This window comes from Carcharodon carcharias, chromosome 18 (assembly GCF_017639515.1).
Source record: "Carcharodon carcharias isolate sCarCar2 chromosome 18, sCarCar2.pri, whole genome shotgun sequence".
NCBI lineage: Eukaryota > Metazoa > Chordata > Chondrichthyes > Lamniformes > Lamnidae > Carcharodon > Carcharodon carcharias.
Genome location: NC_054484.1, coordinates 85903249 through 85921816, shown reverse-complemented (window position 1 = coordinate 85921816; position 18568 = coordinate 85903249). Strand labels below are relative to the sequence as shown.

At 41.0% G+C, this 18568-nt stretch overlaps 2 protein-coding genes across 2 annotated transcripts in view; both read left to right on the top strand.

The window, feature by feature from the left end:
• The first annotated feature begins 3543 nt into the window (after window positions 1-3543).
• LOC121290473 (coagulation factor X-like) lies at window positions 3544-9009 on the top strand. The gene is made up of 2 exons (XM_041210913.1): window positions 3544-3547; window positions 8390-9009. The coding sequence occupies exons 1-2, from the start codon at window positions 3544-3546 to the stop codon at window positions 9007-9009; spliced, it is 624 nt and encodes a 207-aa protein (XP_041066847.1).
• A 1808-nt stretch (window positions 9010-10817) lies between these two features.
• Window positions 10818-18568, top strand: part of LOC121290472 (coagulation factor X-like) — an 87737-nt gene continuing 79986 nt past the window's right edge. Inside the window, exon 1 of the mRNA XM_041210911.1 lies at window positions 10818-10889. Within this exon, the coding sequence (XP_041066845.1) occupies window positions 10818-10889 (72 nt within the window). The remainder of the gene's footprint in view (window positions 10890-18568) is intronic.

Here is an 18568-nt window from a genome sequence, read left to right as displayed (position 1 = left end):
GAATTAAATTGGTTCGGAATTGTGTATTCAGGATTAGATTGGTTCGTAATTGTGTATTCAGGATTAGATTGGTTCAGGATTTTGTATTCGGGATTAGATTGGTTCAGGATTGTGTATTCAGGATAAGATTCTTTCAGGATTGTGTATTCGGGATTTGATTCATTCAGGATTGTGTTTTCAGGATTTGATTGGAATGGGATTGTGTATTCAGGGTTAGATTGGTTCAGATTTGTACATTTAGGATTAGATTTGTTTGAGATTGTGAATTCAGGATTTGATTGGTTCGGGATTGTGTATTCAGGATTAGATTTGTTCGGGATTGTCTATCCAGGATTAAATTTATTTGAGATTGTGCATTTGGGATTTGTTTGGAATTGTGTATTCACGAGTATATTCATTTAGGTTTGTGTGGCTGGGATTTGATTGGTTCAGGATTATGTATTCAGGATTGTGTATTCGGGATTGAATAAATTTGGAATTGTGTATTCAGGATTAGATTAGTTCAGAATTGTGTATTCAGGAAAAGATTGGTTCGGGATTGTGTATTCAGTATTAGATTGGTTCGGGATTGTGTATTCAGGAATAGATTGGTTTTGGATTGTGTATTCGGGATTAGATAGGTTTGGAATTGTGTATTCAGAAATAGATTGGTTCAGGATTGTGTATTCAGGATTAGATTGGTTCGGGATTGAATATTCGGGATTAGATTGGTTCAGGATAGTGTATTCAGGATTAAATAGGTTTGGAATTCTGTATTCAGAATTAAATTGGTTCGGAATTGTGTATTCAGGATTAGATTGGTTCGTAATTGTGTATTCAGGATTAGATTGGTTCAGGATTTTGTATTCGGGATTAGATTGGTTCAGGATTGTGTATTCAGGATAAGATTCTTTCAGGATTGTGTATTCGGGATTTGATTCATTCAGGATTGTGTTTTCAGGATTTGATTGGAATGGGATTGTGTATTCAGGGTTAGATTGGTTCAGATTTGTACATTTAGGATTAGATTTGTTTGAGATTGTGAATTCAGGATTTGATTGTTTCGGGATTGTGTATTCAGGATTTGATGGGTTTGAGATTGTGTATTCAGGATTAGATTTGTTCGGGATTGTCTATTCAGGATTAAATTTATTTGGGATTGTGCATTTGGGATTTGTTTGGAATTGTGTATTCGTGAGTATATTCATTAAGGATTGTGTGGTTGGGATTTGATGGGTTCAGGATTATGTATTCAGGATAACATGGCTTTGAGGTTTTGTATTCAGGATTAGATTGGTTCAGGATTGTGTATTGGGATTTGGATAAGTTTGGAATTGTGTATTCAGGATTAGATTATATCGGAATTGTGTATTCAGGAATAGATTGGTTTGGGATTTTGTATTCAGTATTAGATTTGTTCGGGATTGTGTATTCAGGAATAGATTGGTTTTGGATTGTGTATTCGGGATTAGATTGGTTCAGATGTGTACATTTGGGATTAGATTTGTTTGGGATTGTGAATTCAGGATTTGATTGGTTCGGGGTTGTGTATTCAGGATTAAATTTATTTGGGATTGTGCATTTGGGATTTGTTTGGAATTTTGTATTCGTGAGTATATTCATTTAGGATTGTGTGGTTGGGATTTGATGGGTTCAGGATTATGTATTCAGGATTACATGGCTTTGAGGTTTTGTATTCAGGATTAGATTGGTTCAGGATTTTGTATTGGGATTGGATAAGTTTGGAATTGTGTATTCAGGATTAGATTAGTTCGGAATTGTGTATTCAGGAATAGATTGGTTCGGGATTGTGTATTCAGGATTAGATTGGTTCAGGATTGTGTATTCAGGATTAAATTAGTTCGGAATTGTGTATTCATTATTAGATTGGTTCGGGATTGTGTATTCGGGATTTGATTGGTTCAGGATTGTGTATTCGGGATTAGATAGGTTTTGAATTCTGTATTCAGGATTAAATTGGTTCAGAATTGTGTATTCAGGATTAGATTGGTTCAGATTTATACATTTGGGATTAGATTTGTTTGGGATTGTTAATTCAGGATTTGATTGTTTCGGGATTGTCTATTCAGGATTTGATTGGTTTGAGCTAGTGTATTCAGGATTAGATTTGTTCAGGATTGTGTATTCAGGATTAAATTTGTTTGTGATTGTGCAAATGGGATTTGTTTGGAATTGTGTATTCGTGAGTATATTCATTTAGGATTGTGTGGCTGGGATTTGATTGGTTCAGGATTATGTATTCAGGATTACATGGCTTTGAGGTTTTGTATTCAGGATTAGATTGGTTCAGGATTGTGTATTCGGGATTGGACAAGGTTGGAATTGTGTATTCAGGATTAGATTAGTTCAGAATTGTGTATTCAGGAATAGATTGGTTTGGCATTGTGTATTCAGGATTAGATTGGTTCGGGATTCTCTATTCAGGAATAGATTGGTTTTGGATTGTGTATTTGTGGTTAGATTGGTTCGTAAAAGTGTATTCAGGATTAGATTGGTTCAGGATTTTGTATTCGGGATTAGATTGGTTCAGGATTGTGTATTCAGGATTAGATTGTTTCAGGATTGTGTATTCTGGATTAGTTTGGTTCTGGATTGTGTTTTCAGGATTTGATTGGATTGGGATTGTGTATTCAGGATTAGATTGGTTCAGATTTGTACATTTGGGATTAGATTTGTTTGGGATTGTGAATTCAGGATTTGATTGGTTCGGGGTTGTGTATTCAGGATTAGATTGGTTCAGGATTGTGCATTCAGGATTAGATTGTTTCAGGATTGTGTATTCAGGATTAGATTGGTTCGGGATTGTGTTTTCAGGATTTGATTGGATTGGGGTTGTGTATTCAGGATTAGATTTGTTCGGGATTGTGTATTCAGGATTAAAATTTTTTGGGATTGTGTATTCGGGATTAGATTGGTTCAGGATTGTGTATTCGGGATTAGATAGGTTTGGAATTCTGTATTCAGGATTAAATTGGTTCGGAATTGTGTATTCAGGATTAGATTTGTTTGTAATTGTGTATTCAGGATTAGATTGGTTCAGGATTTTGTATTCGGGATTAGATTGGTTCAGGATTAGATTGTTTCAGGATTGTGTATTCAGGATTAGATTGGTTCGGGATTGTGTTTTCAGGATTTGATTGGATTGGAATTGTCTATTCAGGATTAGATTTGTTCGGGATTGTGTATTCAGGATTAAAATTTTTTGGGATTGTATATTCGGGATTAGATTGGTTCAGGATTGTGTATTCGGGATTGGATAGGTTTGGAATTCTGTATTCAGGATAAAATTGGTTCGGAATTGTGTATTCAGGATTAGATTGGTTCGTAATTGTGTATTCAGGATTAGATTGGTTCAGGATTTTGTATTCGGGATTAGATTGCTTCAGGATTGTGTATTCAGAATTAGATTGTTTCAGGATTGTGTATTCGAGATTAGATTGGTTCGGGATTGTGTTTTCAGGATTTGATTGGATTGGGATTGTGTATTCAGGATTAAAATTGTTTTGGATTGTGCATTTGGGATTTGTTTGGAATTGTGTATTCATGAGTATGTTCATTTAGGATTGTGTGGTTGGGATTTGATTGGTTCAGCATTATCTATTCAGGATTACATGGCTTTGAAATTTTGTATTCAGGATTAGATTGGTTCAGGAATGTGTAATCGGGATTGGATAAGTTTGGAATTTTGTATTCAGGATTAGATTAGTTCGGAATTTTGTATTCAGGAATAGATTGGTGCGGGATTGTGTATTCAGGATTAGATTGGTTCAGGATTGTGTATTCAGGAATAGATTGGTTTTGGATTGTGTACTCAGGTTTAGATTGGTTCGGGATTGTGTGTTCAGGATTAGATTGGTTTGGGATTGTGTATTCGTGATTAGATTGGTTCAGGATTGTTTACTCAGGATTTGTTTGGTTTGGGATTGTGTATTTGGGATTAGATTGGTTCACTATTGTATATTCGGGATTACTTTGTTTTGGGTTTATGCATTCAGGATTTGATTGGTTTGGGATTGAGTATTCAGGATTAGATTGGTTTTGGATTGCACATTTAGGATTTATTTGCGAATGACTATTCATGAGTATATTCATTTAGGATTGTGTCGTTGGGATTTTATTGGTTCAGGGTTATGTATTTAGGATTAAATGGCTTTGAAGTTTTCTATTCAGGATTAGATTGGTTCAACATTGTGTATTCAGGATTAGATTGGTTCAGGATTGTGTATTCGGGATTAGATTGGCTCAGGATTGTATATTCGGGATTAGATAGGTTTGGAATTGTGTATTCAGGATTAGATTAGTTCAGGATTGTGTATTCGGGATTAGATTGGTTCAAGCTTGTGTATTCGGTATTAGATAGGTTTAGAATTGTGTATTCAGGATGAGATTGGTTCATGATTGTGTATTCAGGATTAGATTAGTTCGGAATTGTGTATTCAGTATTAGATTGGTTCGGGATTGTTTATTCGGGATTAGATAGGTTTTGAATTCTGTATTCAGGATTAAATTGGTTCAGAATTGTGTATTCAGGATTAGATTGGTTCGGATTTATACATTTGGGATTAGATTTGTTTGGGATTGTTAATTCAGGATTTGTTTGTTTCGGGATTGTCTATTCAGGATTTGATTGGTTTGAGCTTGTGTATTCAGGATTAGATTTGTTCGGGATTGTGTATTCAGGATTAAATTTGTTTGTGATTGTGCATTTGGGATTTGTTTGGAATTGTGTATTACCGAGTATATTCATTTAGGATTGTGTGGCTGGGATTTGTTTGGTTCAGGTTTATGTATTCAGGATTACATGGCTTTGAGGTTTTGTATTCTGGATTAGATTGGTTCAGGATTGTGTATTCGGGATTGGACAAGTTTGGAATTGTGTATTCAGGATTAGATTAGTTCAGAATTGTGTATTCAGGAATAGATTGGTTTGGCATTGTGTATTCAGGATTAGATTGGTTCGGGATTCTCTATTCAGGAATAGATTGGCTTTGGATTGTGTATTCGGGATTAGATTGGTTCGTAATTGTGTATTCAGGATTAGATTGGTTCAGGATTTTGTATTCGGGATTAGATTGGTTCAGGATTGTGTATTCAGGATTAGATTGTTTCAGGATTGTGTATTCAGGATTAGATTGATTCGGGATTGTGTTTTCAGGATTTGATTGGATTGGGATTGTGTATTCAGGATTAGATTTGTTTGGGATTGTGTATTCAGGATTAAAATTTTGGGGGATTGTGTATTCAGGATTAGATTGGTTCAGGATTGTGTATTCGGGATTAGATAGGTTTGGAATTCTGTATTCAGGATTAAATTGTTTCGGAATTGTGTATTCAGGATTAGATTGGTTCGTAATTGTGTATTCAGGATTAGATTGGTTCAGGATTTTGTGTTCGGGATTAGATTGCTTCAGGATTGTGTATTCAGGATTAGATTGTTTCAGGATTGTGTAATCGAGATTAGATTGGTTCGGGATTGTGTTTTAAGGATTTGATTGGATTGGGATTGTGTATTCAGGATTAGATTTGTTCGAGATTGTTTATTCAGGATTTAAATTGTTTGGGATTGTGCATTTGGGATTTGTTTGGAATTGTGTATTCATGAGTATATTCATTTAGGATTGTGTGGTTGGGATTTGATTGGTTCAGGATTATCTATTCAGGATTACATGGCTTTGAGGTTTTGTATTCAGGATTAGATTGGTTCAGGATTGTGTAATCGGGATTGGATAAGTTTGGAATTTTGTATTCAGGATTAGATTAGTTCGGAATTTTGTATTCAGGAATAGATTGGTGCGGGATTGTGTATTCAGGATTAGATTGGTTTTGGATTGTGTATTCGGGATTAGATAGGTTTGGAATTGTGTATTCAGGATTAGATTGGTTCGGGATTGTTTATTCAGGATTAGATTGGTTCGGGATTGTGTACTCAGGATTTGATTGGTTCAGGATTGTGTATTCAGATTTAGATTGGTTCGGGATTGTGTGTTCAGGTTTAGATTGGTTCGGGATTGTGTGTTCAGGATTTGTTTGGTTTGGGATTGTGTATTTGGGATTAGATTGGTTCACTATTGTATATTCGGGATTAGTTTGTTTTGGGTTTATGAATTCAGGATTTGATTGGTTTGGGATTGAGTATTCAGGATTAGATTGCTTTGGCATTGCACATTTAGGATTTATTTGTGAATGACTATTCATGAGTATATTCATTTAGGATTGTGTTGTTGGGATTTTATTGGTTCAGGGTTATGTATTCAGGATTAAATGGCTTTGAAGTTTTCTATTCAGGATTAGATTGGTTCAACATTGTGTATTCAGGATTAGATTGGTTCAGGTTTGTTTATTCGGGATTAGATTGGTTCAGGATTGTATATTCGGGATTAGATAGGTTTGGAATTGCGTATTCAGGATTAGATTAGTTCGGGATTGTGTATTCGGGATTAGATTGGTTCAGGATTGTGTATTCGGTATTAGATAGATTTAGAATTGTGTATTCAGGATTAGATTGGTTCAGAATTGTGTATTCAGGATTAGATTGGTTCGGAATTATGTATTCAGGATTTGACTGGTTTGGGATTGTGTATTCGGGATTAGATTGATTTAGGTTTGTGTCTTCAGGATTAGATTGTTTCAGGACTGTGTATTCGGGATTAGATTGGTTCAGGATTGTGTTTTCAGTATAAGATTGGTTTGGGATTGTGTATTCAGATTAGATTGGTTCAGGTTTGTGTATACAGGATTTGATTGGATTGGGATTGTGTATTCAGGATTAGATTGGTTCGGGATTGTGAATTCAGCATTTGATTGGTTTGGGTTTGTGTATTCAGGATTAGATTGATTTGGATTTGTACATTCTGGATTAGATTTGTTTTGGTTTATGAATTCAGGATTTGATTGGTTCGGGATTGTGTATTCAGGATTTTATTAGTTTGGGGATTGTTTATTCAGGATTAGATTGGTTTGGGATTGTGTATTCAGGATTAGATTGGTTCAGGATTGTGTATTCATGATTAGATTGGTTTGGCTTTGTGTATTCAGATTTACATGGGTTTGGAATTGCGTATTCAGGATTAGATTGGTTTGGGATTGTGTATTCAGGATTTGATTGGTTCAGGATTGTGTATTCAGCATTAGTTTGGTTCGGAATTGTGTATTCGGGATTAGATTGGTTCGCGATTGTGTATTCACGATTAGATTGGTTTGGGATTGTGTACTCAGGATTTGTTTGGTTTGGGATTGTGTATTCAGGATTTGATTGGTTTGGGATTGTTTATTTGGGATTAGATTGGTTCAGGATTGTATATTCGGGATTAGATTGGTTTGGGTTTATGAATTCAGGATTTGATTCGTTTGGGATTGAGTATTCAGGATTAGATTGGTTTGGGATTGCACATTTGGGATTTATTTGGGATTGAGTATTCATGAGTATATTCATTTAGGATTGTGTGGTTGGGATTTGATTGGTTCAGTGTTATGTATTCAGGATTAAATGGCTTTGAGGTTTTTTATTCAGGATTAGATTTGTTCGACATTGTGTATTCAGGATTAGATTGGTTCAGGATTGTGTATTCGGGATTAGATTGGTTCAGGATTGTGTATTCGGGATTAGATAGGTTTGGAATTGTGTATTCAGGATTAGATTAGTTTGGGATTGTGTATTCAGGATTAGATTGGTTCAGGATTGTGTATTCGGGATTAGATAGATTTAGAATTGTGTATTCAGTATTAGATTGGTTCGGAATTGTGTATTCAGGATTAGAATGGTTCGGAATTGTGTATTCAGGATTAGATTGGTTCAGGATTGTGTATTCGGGATTAGATAGGTTTGGAATTATGTATTCAGGATTTGATTGTTTCAGGATTGTGTATTCGGGATTAGATTGGTTCGGGATTGTGTATTCAGGATTAGATTGTTTCAGGATTGTGAATTCGGGATTAGATTGGTTCACGAATGTATATTCAGGATTAGATTGGTTCGGGATTGTGTATTCAGGATTAGATTGGTTTGGGTTTGTGTATTCAGGATTTGATTGGTTTGGAATTGTGTAGTCAGGATTAGATTGGTTCAGGATTGTGTATTCAGGATTTGATTGGTTTGGGATTGTCTGTTAGTTTAGATCATGTGGGATTGACCACTCAGCTGTTTTAAGCACTGTTATATTGAACATATTGATTTCATATTCCTTTTCCCAAGTAGGTCGTTTGGAAAATTGAATGACCGGGAGTGGCATGGTTCATGAATATGATTGGTTGAATGGGTTGCCAGTGTGTTTTGGGCTGTGATTGGTTAGGGGGATGCGTTTAAGAGCAGAAACTGTTAATTTCCAGTTTGCCTCTAAATTGTAACTAGGTTGATTTAAACAGTGTTGCATAATTAACTTTCTGTCTGAAGGTGAACACCAGCTAAAGAAAGAAGAATTTACTGAGCAAGTAAGGAATGTGTCAAGGCTGATCTTACATGAGAACTACAATAAGAAAACTGTTGACAATGACATTGCGCTGCTAAAACTCGATGTTCCTGTGGTTCTGGATGATTATACAGTCCCTGTCTGTTTACCTGAGCACCGTTTTGCTTTGTTCGAGCTGAGGCAAATCCGATACTCCATAGTGAGTGGCTGGGGGAGGCGCTTGGAGTCTGGGACAGTCGCCTACACGCTACAGAAACTCCAAGTACCACTGGTTCGGACATCTGTGTGCCGTCTGACTACTGATCATAACATTACTGAAAACATGTTCTGTGCAGGTTACAAGAATGCACTGAAAGACTCCTGTAAAGGAGATAGCGGAGGACCTCATGTCACACAGTACAAGGGCAGTTGGTTTTTAACAGGAATTGTAAGCTGGGGTGAAGGGTGTGCCCGGGAGGGAAAATATGGAATTTATACTAAAGTTTACAAGTACTTGGAATGGATAAGGCAGAATATGAATCAGGACAGCCCAACAATCAGCCCAGGTATTTCAGAAAACCAAACTGAATCTATGAAACTAATGGCAAATATTTCTCATGTATAAATTATATTCATAAACCATCTAAACCTCTGTATTTTTGAGACAAATTAAAGATTGTCAAGTGTGAAATATAGAATTGCAATATTTCTATATGAGAATTGAAATCACAAATAATCGTGATCTTATGAATCTGAATCTAAATCTGAATTCAGCAAACCTGGTAAATCATACAAATTTTCTAGAATATTCTTCCCAGATTTTAATAACAGCACAGATTAAAAATACAAACTTTGTAGGGAGAAGAATGAAACCCAATGATAACCTGTTCGTGTTCAAAACCCCATTGATCCAAACCCTCAACGCATTCCATAATCACATCAGCCCAAATCCTGAACATGTCCCTCAAAGAGGAGATGGTAGCTTAGTGGCGTAGTGGTAATGTCAGTATATCTGTGATCCAGAAGGCCAGGCTAATGCACTGGCAACATGGATTCCAATCCCACCATGGCAGTTGGTGGAACTGAAATTCAATTAATAACTTCGGAAATGAAAGCTAGCCTTAGTAATTGTGACTGTGCAGCTATCATTGATTGTCATAAAACCCATCTGGTTCACTAATGCCCTTTAGAGAAGGAAATATGCCATCCTGACCTATATGAGCCTCCAGACCTGCAGCAATGTGGTTGGCTCTGAAATGGCCTAGCAAGCAAGCCAAGAGCAATTAGGGGTGGCCAACAAATGATGGCCTTGCCAGTGCAGCCCACATCTCAATAAAGAAAATAAAAATCCCACCACCCTAAAATCTCAATATATTCTTCAATCCCATCAACACAAATACTCAACATATTCTTCAATCCCATTGACCCAAACTTTCAACCCCATCATGAAGGCATTCCTCAATCCCATTGACCCAAGCCTTCAACCCCACCATGAATGCATTTCTCAATCCTATTGACCTAAATCCTCAACACATTGCTTTCCTCAATCCCACCTACCCAACTTCTTCCAATATTCCTCAGTCCTACCTGCCTTCGAAACATATTCCTCAATCCCATGGCCTCACCTTCTTGTGCATTGAATTCCACATATCCACTTCCTCATAATATTCCTCAATCCCATCTATCTACCTTCTCAGCATATCCCTCACCCTCACCATCATAGCCCTCAATTGCACCTATCCACCATCTCCCCATATACCTCAATTTCAGCTACCCACCTTCTTAACACAGCCCTAATCCACACCTGCCCACTTTCTCACCCTGAACTACACCTACCCAACCTCTTTTACCATATACCTCAATCCTTTCTACCCACCCTCTCACGACATCCAAATCCACCATTTGAGTTTCACACCATTTTCCTCAATTCCACCTAGTCATTTAGTCACCTTCCCTACATCTCCTCCAATCCCAATTATCCACGATCACTCAACTTGGAAAGTGGATCTCCGTTTTGAAGTCTTCCAATAATTTACTGAAGCTGTCCTCCAAATGAGGAACTTGGTTGCATCCCCCTGTCAATCTCAGAAGTAAGAATATCTTCACCACAGTGCTTCCAACAACCTCTGACCAGCACTGTATAAAATAACACCAACACATCTGTCTTGTACCCTTTCCCTCTGATATTACAACTCAATGTCCTTGTTGACATATTTAAATCCTGGTTAAGCAGGCCTGATGGTTTCATTGTCCTAGGTCTACCTCCAGATCAATACCTTATCCCATTGTCTCATGTAACTTATTTACTTTTGGCTCCCTGGTTCCAGACTAATTATTTTACATTTGTCTACTAAACTCCCTTTAGAATAAGCAGCAACAATTTTATAAAGTGTCTTTAGCATATAAAAATCAATGGAGTGATTATTCTTAGGGATGACAGTTGTACCTAGTTCCAAAAGGGGCCCATGGTCAGACAAGGCCTCAGCAATCATGGGAGAGCAACTGGTAAGTACTTAAAACAAACACCCATATTACAAAATTGCTTTAGCTTTTTCATTCAACCTTACTTAATTAGGACCCTACTGGTCCTAATTAATGTGTAGAAGTAGAATAGAAATTATTTTGGTGAGCAACATTATTATAATATAAAAACAAAATACTGGGTATGCTGGAAATATTGAAACAAAAACAAAAATAGCTGGAAAAACTCAGCAGGGACAGCATCTGTGGAGAGGAAGACAGAGTTAAAGATTCGAGTCCATGTGACTCTTCATCAGAAGAGTCTGTCTCAAGAGTCTGAAGAGTTCTGATGCTCGAAATGTTAGCTCTGTCTTCCTCTCCACAGATGCTGTCAGACCTGCTGAGTTTTTCCAGCTATTTTTATTATTGTTCAATAGTTTGATAAGGAATAAGAAAGGTAGACTGGATTGCCAGCATGTACAATGGCCTTATGAACACCTTTGGCCATGAATAAATGGTGAGAGAAATTCACAGAATTTCTGCAAGTTAGTTTTGAAAGCTGGAGATTAAATGTTTCTTTTGTCAAGAAAATGTAATAATTTTCAAAATATTATTTGGATTTATTGTAAAAGTGGGTTAATAGTGGGGTTTGGATAGCTTCTCTGTGTATATGTTGGTGTGTGTGTGGAATTTAATTGAATTAGAGACAGCTTGCCTGGAGGCTTTGAGTCATCCAAAAGAAGCTAGGTTTGAAATGCTAAATATCTAAACATGGCTGAAGTTTTAGAATGTGAGGTGTAAGGAAAATTTGCACTTTTACATAAATTATATTCGTTTAAATTTCAAAGAGATGGTAGCCTAGCCAAATTAAGCTAAGCTGAAGAGTGTTTATTTTTCCCAAAGGTTACTTGATAAAATTAGTTCTATGAAAAAATTTATATTATAAGAAGGATAAAGTTCCAAAGACATATCGGAACAACGGAATTTGTATCATAAAGGGAGAAACATGTATTAAGAAGACAAGGCTATGCGTCAGGGGAGAAGGAATTCTAAGATCTAACACAAGTGTGAAAAGCCTCCAGCCTCTGTGCATCAAGTTGACTCCTACAGGAACCAAAGCTGAGAAAACTCACTTTGAATTCTCCTGTCCAGGGTATTGTGTTTCTTTGTCTGCATCTGTTTAAATCTATTTGTTTTCACTGTTGCCTTAATGGAGGTGTAACTGGGAGTCAGATTAATTAGGGGTTTTAGGAGCTATTATAGTTGTAATTTATAGACCTATGTATGTGCTTGAAATCTTTTCTTTTGTTAATAAATGTTTAATTTAGTTTTCTAAAAAAACCTCTGAAGTCGTGGTGGTCATATTATTTCTGAATTCATGGCATGCATCTCGAAATAAAATACAAATTGCAAAACAGTTGTGACCACGTGAACAAGTTTCCCTCGTTGATTTGATCCACCTGGCAAACATCGTCTGCCGCGTCATAACATTTTGAAGGATGAAACTGGTCAGGGAAAACAACTTGAGATGCGATAAGGAAAGGACGAGGTATGAGTGATTGATGAACAACAGATGTTATGTGCAAAGACTCAAGAAGTTAATGGCAGATGAATGGAATTAAAGGCAGGATTTTGAGCCCAGTGGTTTAGACCAAGAACATGTTTGATAGGGTGTTTCAAACTAAAGTTAAACTCTAGAAGCAACAAGACCAATCCATCTTGGTCCATGTCTTATAAAGTATATAAACTAAAAGACTTTGGCAGGACTCAGTGCAGTAAATAGTGGACAGGGACTCTGAAGGAAGACTCTGGGTCACACATTCCTGAGGAGTAAGAGAAGTCGAGAAGACTTAAGGCACCAAGAAAGGGAGTGGATTAAGAAGAAGAAAGAAAGAGCTGCTTGTGCATGCCAGCCACCCTGCCCAATCTGGACTGCTGTAGACCTGCATGTTGTACTCTGTCATGAACTTGTTTAAACTCAACATGTCACCATTCAGGTTCCACTTGATCCTTGAACATGATAACATAAACTCATCTTTTCAAAAATGAAACACACGCCTCTGTAAAGCACTTTTTATAGCCCCTCTGATGAGCTGGCTGATGGCACCTTTGACGAGTCCAATCACAGATTCAGGTACAAAAGAGTCACATGACCACTCAGGTGATCATTGAACAAGTCAGTGGGTTGCTGAAAATGGTGTCTGGATAGATCTGGGTGCGTTCTTCAGCATGCATCAGTAAGGGTGCCAAGAATTGACAGTGGTCTGCTGTACATAACATGGCTCTCTGGGAAAGACAAGGAGGAGGACGTGGCCAGGGTGCCTGCAACCACTCAGCAGGCTACCAGAGGAGCCCCCATGATGGGCTCATACATGCATGTTTCAGATAACCTGAGTGCAGGAAGCCATATGGTAATGAAATGTTAATCCCTTTGCCTCCCTCCCACCTCACAACGCTAACCATTCCCACAGTTCAGGAAGGCAGCTCACCTTCTCAAGTGCAATTAGGAATGGGCAACAAATGCTGGCCTTGCCATTCCATGAAGGAATAAAGAAAGTCATAAATCCTTCCATCATCTTCACAGCCTTTGTACATCCTATGCTCTGGTCATAACATTCCATATGGATTTTGGGAGGTAACCATTGAGTTGACAGGACAGATTTCAAATAAATTGTGTGATTCATTAACAATTATACATTCAGTATGATATTGGCATTGTGATATACATCCACTGAATCCCTTTGTGAAATTACAAACCCTATATCTTCCTTTTTCTACTACTCCTATGTGGTGCTACCCCTGTGGTTTCAGTTGAGCTGGAGACAGGCTGCTCCTTCCCCAGCTCTGACTGTTAGGATGCTCAAGGTGGACATCCTCTGGGTTTAGGAGACTGTGAGGGACCCACCAAACACTGTCCCACCACCACCTGTGCAGGGGCAGACTCAATCATCAGGGCAGGAGGCAGCATATCGGGTCCTGAGAGGTGAGGGGTTTGAGGGAGAGGGGAGAGGTGTGGGAAAATGTGTCCTTTCTCCATTTTCCCTCTCATGCCCCCATCTGAACCTCCCTGCTAACCAAGAGCTAGAAAACTCTTTGCTGCACTTCAATAGATAGCAGCACAAAGGCCTGAGAGATCATGGCACTCATGGTGAGACAGATTCCTCCAATCTCTCTCCAATCATGCGCAGCCTCTCCGCAAAACCTAACAGAAGTTCACACATTCCCCATTGCTGCTCCACAAGTTTCCATTTTGGGGATGACCTTCGAGGCTCAGCATCTACATCCAGCTGAACAGATCTAGAAGCGTCCTGCACCCTCCGATGGGGACTGTCCCCTGCTGACCCTGTCTCCAGCATGTGTGATGTGTCATTTACCATGCGACAAAGTAACTAGCTGCCTTCAAGTCTCCACTGAGGTGTGTGCATCTGAGCTAGTGGAAGAGGGACATCAGTCATGTGATGGTGATTCCTCAGGGTGTGTGATATCCTCTGAGGATTCCTTGGTCTCCTCCCACATCAGCTTGAAGTATATTTAACAGCTGAACAACATGAATTGAACTGACAAGGGGAAAAGGCTCAAGATACCATTGCCCTAATGATGGTATTTCAGTTTGTTACAGATGGGAAGCAATGTGGGATTATTTTCTCACTTTTTCATCTCTTGGCTGACCGCAACAGGATACATTTTTGAGAAAGAATGTCTTAACGCTTCCGGATATGACTTAAAAGAACAAACACAAACAAGCTTTCATGTAAGTTTAAATCAAAAGGACAGATAAAAATTTATTTGCACAACACCTGAAATATAAACACAACAAATGCCCACTCCCCAAATGCACAGACACAAAAGCAGATGAAAGGATGGTTTCTAGAGATATAACATGCACTTAGATCCTCATATTGCATCTGTGAATGTTTGACTCCAGTCTGGCTGATGGCAGCATGAATACCCTCTGTGATAAGGCCCCTGTCATGGAGACACAGCGGATGCCCATAGTCCCTACATTCCAGGAGGTTCATGATGACATGCAGTGGGGACACTCCTTAGATTCTCACATCTGTGAATGTCTGGCTCCTGTCTGGCTGATGGCAGGTCGCTTGCGCAATGTGACAGGGTCACATCATGGAGATGCAGCAGGGAAACTTTAACTTCTGCTGATCCTATGGCATCCTTTGTGTGCTGAGTCCTTCAGGACCACACTGGTGCTAGAACAGGGACCAGCAAAATACTTTAGACAAGATCAAAAATCTTCTAATTTCACCAGAAATTCTAGTACACCACAATCCAGAGCTGCCAAAAACTGTAGCAGCAGATAAATCATCTATAGGCTTGGTGAGAGAGAGAAGTGAGTGTGAGTGTGAGAGAAGGGGAGAATGTGTGTGAGAGAGAGGGTGGTGAGTGTGTGTGAGAGAGAGAGAAGTGAGTGTGAGAGAGAGAGGGGGTGAGTGTGTGTGAGAGAGAGAGAGGACGGTGAGTGTGTGTTTGTGAGAGAGGAGGGTGAGTGTATGTGAGAGATGGGATGACAGTGTGTGAGTATGAGTTTGAGGGTGTGAGTGTGTGTGAAGGAGAGAGATGGGGTGAGTGTGTGAAAGAAATGGGGTGACTGTGCATGAGAGAGGGGGTGAATGTGTGTGAGAAGGAAGGGATGAGTATGTGTGAGCGAGGGGGGCGAGTGTGTGTGAGAGAGAGGAGGTGAGTGTGTGTGTGAGAGAGAGAGGGGGTGAGTGTGTGTGAGAAAGAAGGGGTGAGTGTGAGTGTGAGAGAGAGAGGTGGTGAGCATGTGTGTGAGAGAGAGGAGGTGAGTGTGTGTGTGAGAGAGAGAGGGGGTGAGTGTGTGTGAGAAAGAAGGGGTGAGTGTGAGTGTGAGAGAGAGAGGTGGTGAGCATGTGTGTGAGAGAGTGGGTGAGTGTGTGTGAGAGAGAGGGGGTGAGTGTTTGTGTGAGAGATGGAGAAGTGAGTGTGTGTGAGAGAGAAAAGGGGTGATTGTGTATGTGAGAGAGAGAGGAGGTGAATGTGTGTGTGAGAGAGGGGGTGAGTGTGTGTGAGAGAGAGAGAAATAAGAGTGTGTGTGAGAGAGAGAAGGGGTGAATGTGTGTGTGAGAGAGAGGGGTGAGTGTGCGTGTAAGTGAGAGAGGGGGTGAGAGTGTGTGAGAGACAGAGAGGGAGTCAGTGTGTCTGAGAGAGAGTGGGTGAGTGTGAGTGTGAGAGAGGGTGGTGAGTGTGTGTGTATGAGAGAGAGAGGGGGTGAGCATGTGTGTGAGAGACAGGATGACTGTGTGAGAGGGAGGGGGTGAGTGTGTGTGAAAGAGAGAGATGGGGTGAGTGTGTGTGAGAGTGGGGGTGAGTGTGTGTGAGAGACAGGGGGTTGAGTATGTGTGACTTAGAGGGGGACAAGTGCGTGTGTGAGAGCGTGAGTGAGTGTGTGTGAGACAGAGAGATAAGTGAGTGTGTGTGAGAGAGAGGGAGTGAGTTCATGTGAGATAGCGGGGGTGAGTGTGTGTGTGAGAGAGGAGGGTGAGTGTGTGTTTGTGAGAGAGAGAGAGATAAGTGAGTGTGTGAGAGAGTGAGGGTGAGTATGAGTGTGAGAGAGGGTGTTGGGTGTGTGTGTATGAGAGAGAGAGAGAGAGTGAGTGTGCGTGAGTGAGGGTGAGTGTGTTTGAGAGAGGGGTGAGTGTGTGTGAGAGAGTGAGAGAGGGGATGAGTGTGTGAAAGAGATAGAGGGGTGAGCATTTATGAGAGAGAGAGGTGGTGAGTGTGTGTGAGAGAGAGGAGGTGAGTGTGAGTGTGAGAGAGGGTGGTGAGTGTATGTGTGCGAGAGATAGAATTGGTGAGTGTGTGTGAGAGAGGGGGTGAGTGTGTGTGTGTGAGAGAGTGGGAGTGAGTGTCTGTGTGTGTGTGAGGGATAGGGGGTGGGTGTATATGTGTGAGAGAGAGAGTGGGTGAGTGTGTGTGAGAGAGGGAGTGAATGTGTGTGTCTGTTTGTGTGTGAGGGAGAGGGGGGTGAGTATGTGTGAGAGAGAGGAGGTTAGTGCGCTTGTGAGAAAAGGGGTGAGTGTGTGTGAGTGAGAGAGGGGGTGAATGTGCGTGTGAGAGGGAGAGATAATTAAGGGTGTGTAAGAGAGAGGGAGTGAGTGTGTGTGTAAGAGAGAGGGGGAGTGAGTGTGTTTGTGAGACAGAGAGTAGGTGAGTGTGTGTGTGTGAGAGAGAAGAGGGTGAATGTGTGTGTGTGAGAGAGGAGGATGAGTGTGTGTTTGTGAGAGAGAGAAGGGGTGAGTGTTTCTGTGAGAGAGGGGGTGAGTGTGTGTGAAAGAGAGGGTGAGTGTGTGTGAGAGAGGGATGAGTGTGTTTGAGAGAGAGAGAGTGGTGAGTGTGTGTGCATGAGAGAGAAGGGGTGAGTGTGAGTGAAAGAGATAGGATGAGTGTGTGTGAGAGAGAGACCAGGTGAGTATGTGTGAGAGAGAGAGGGTGAGTGTGTGAGTGAGAGATGGGGTAAGTGTGCATAAGAGAGAGGAGTGAGTGTGGGTGTGAGAAAGGGGAGGGTGAGTGTGCATAAGAGAGAGGGGTGAGTGTGAGTGAGAGAGAGTGGGTGAGTGTGTGTGAGGGAGAGATGGTGAGTGTGGGTGTGAGAGAGGGGAGGATGAATGTGTGTAAGTGAGGGGCAGGTTAGTGTGTGTGAGAGTGGGAGAGGAGGTGAGTGTGTGAGTGAGAGAGAGGGGGATTGAGTGTGCATAACAGAGGGGGGTGAGTGTTGGTGTGAGAGAGGGAAGTGTGAGTGTGCATAAGAGAGAGTGGGTGAGCGTGCATGTGAGAGAGAGGGGTGAGTGTGTGTGAGAGAGGGGGTGAGTGTTGTGAAAAAGAGAGATGGGGTGAGTGTGTGAAATAGAGAGAGGGTGTGTGTGTGTTAGGGACTGAGGGTGAGTGTGTATGAGAGGGAGGCGGTGAGTGTGTGTGAGAGGGAGGGGAACAGTATGTTTGAGAGAGGGGGTGAGTGCGTGTGAGAGAGGGCGTGAGTGAATTGAAAGAGAGAGAGAGGGTGAGTGTGTGTGAAAGAGAGAGAGGGGGTGAGTGTGTGTGAGAGAGGGGGTGAGCGTGCGTGTGAGAGAGAGGGATGAGTGTGTGTGAGGGGGGGGTGAGCGTGTGTGAGAGAGGGGGTGAGGGTGCGTGTGAGAGAGAGGGGTGAGTGTGTGTGAGAGAGGGGGTGAGTGTGTGTTTGAGAGAGGGGGGTGAGTGTGTGTGTGAGGGAGGGGGTGAGTGTGTGTGAGAGGGAGGGGGTGAGTGTGTGTGAGAGAGGGGGTGAGTGTGGGTGAGAGAGGGGGGTGAGTATGTGTGAGAGGGAGGGGGTGAGTGTGTGTGAGAGAGAGGGGGTGAGGGTGTGTGAGAGGGAGGGGGTGAGTGTGTGTGAGAGGGAGGGGTTGAGTGTGTGTGAGAGGGAGGGGTGAGTGTGTGTGAGAGAGGGGGGTGAGTGTGTGTGAGAGGGAGGGGTTGAGTGTGTGTGAGGGAGGGGGTGAGTATGTGTGAGAGAGGGGGTGAGTGTGTGTGAGAGAGAGGGGGTGAGTGTGTGTGAGAGGGAGGGAGTGAGTGTGTGTGAGAGAGGGGGTGAATGTGTGTGAGAGGGAGGGGGTGAGTGTGTGTGAGAGGGAGGGGGTGAGTGTGTGTGAGAGGGAGGGGGTGAGTGTGTGTGAGAGAGGGGGGTGAGTGTGTTTGAGAGGGAGGGGGTGAGTGTG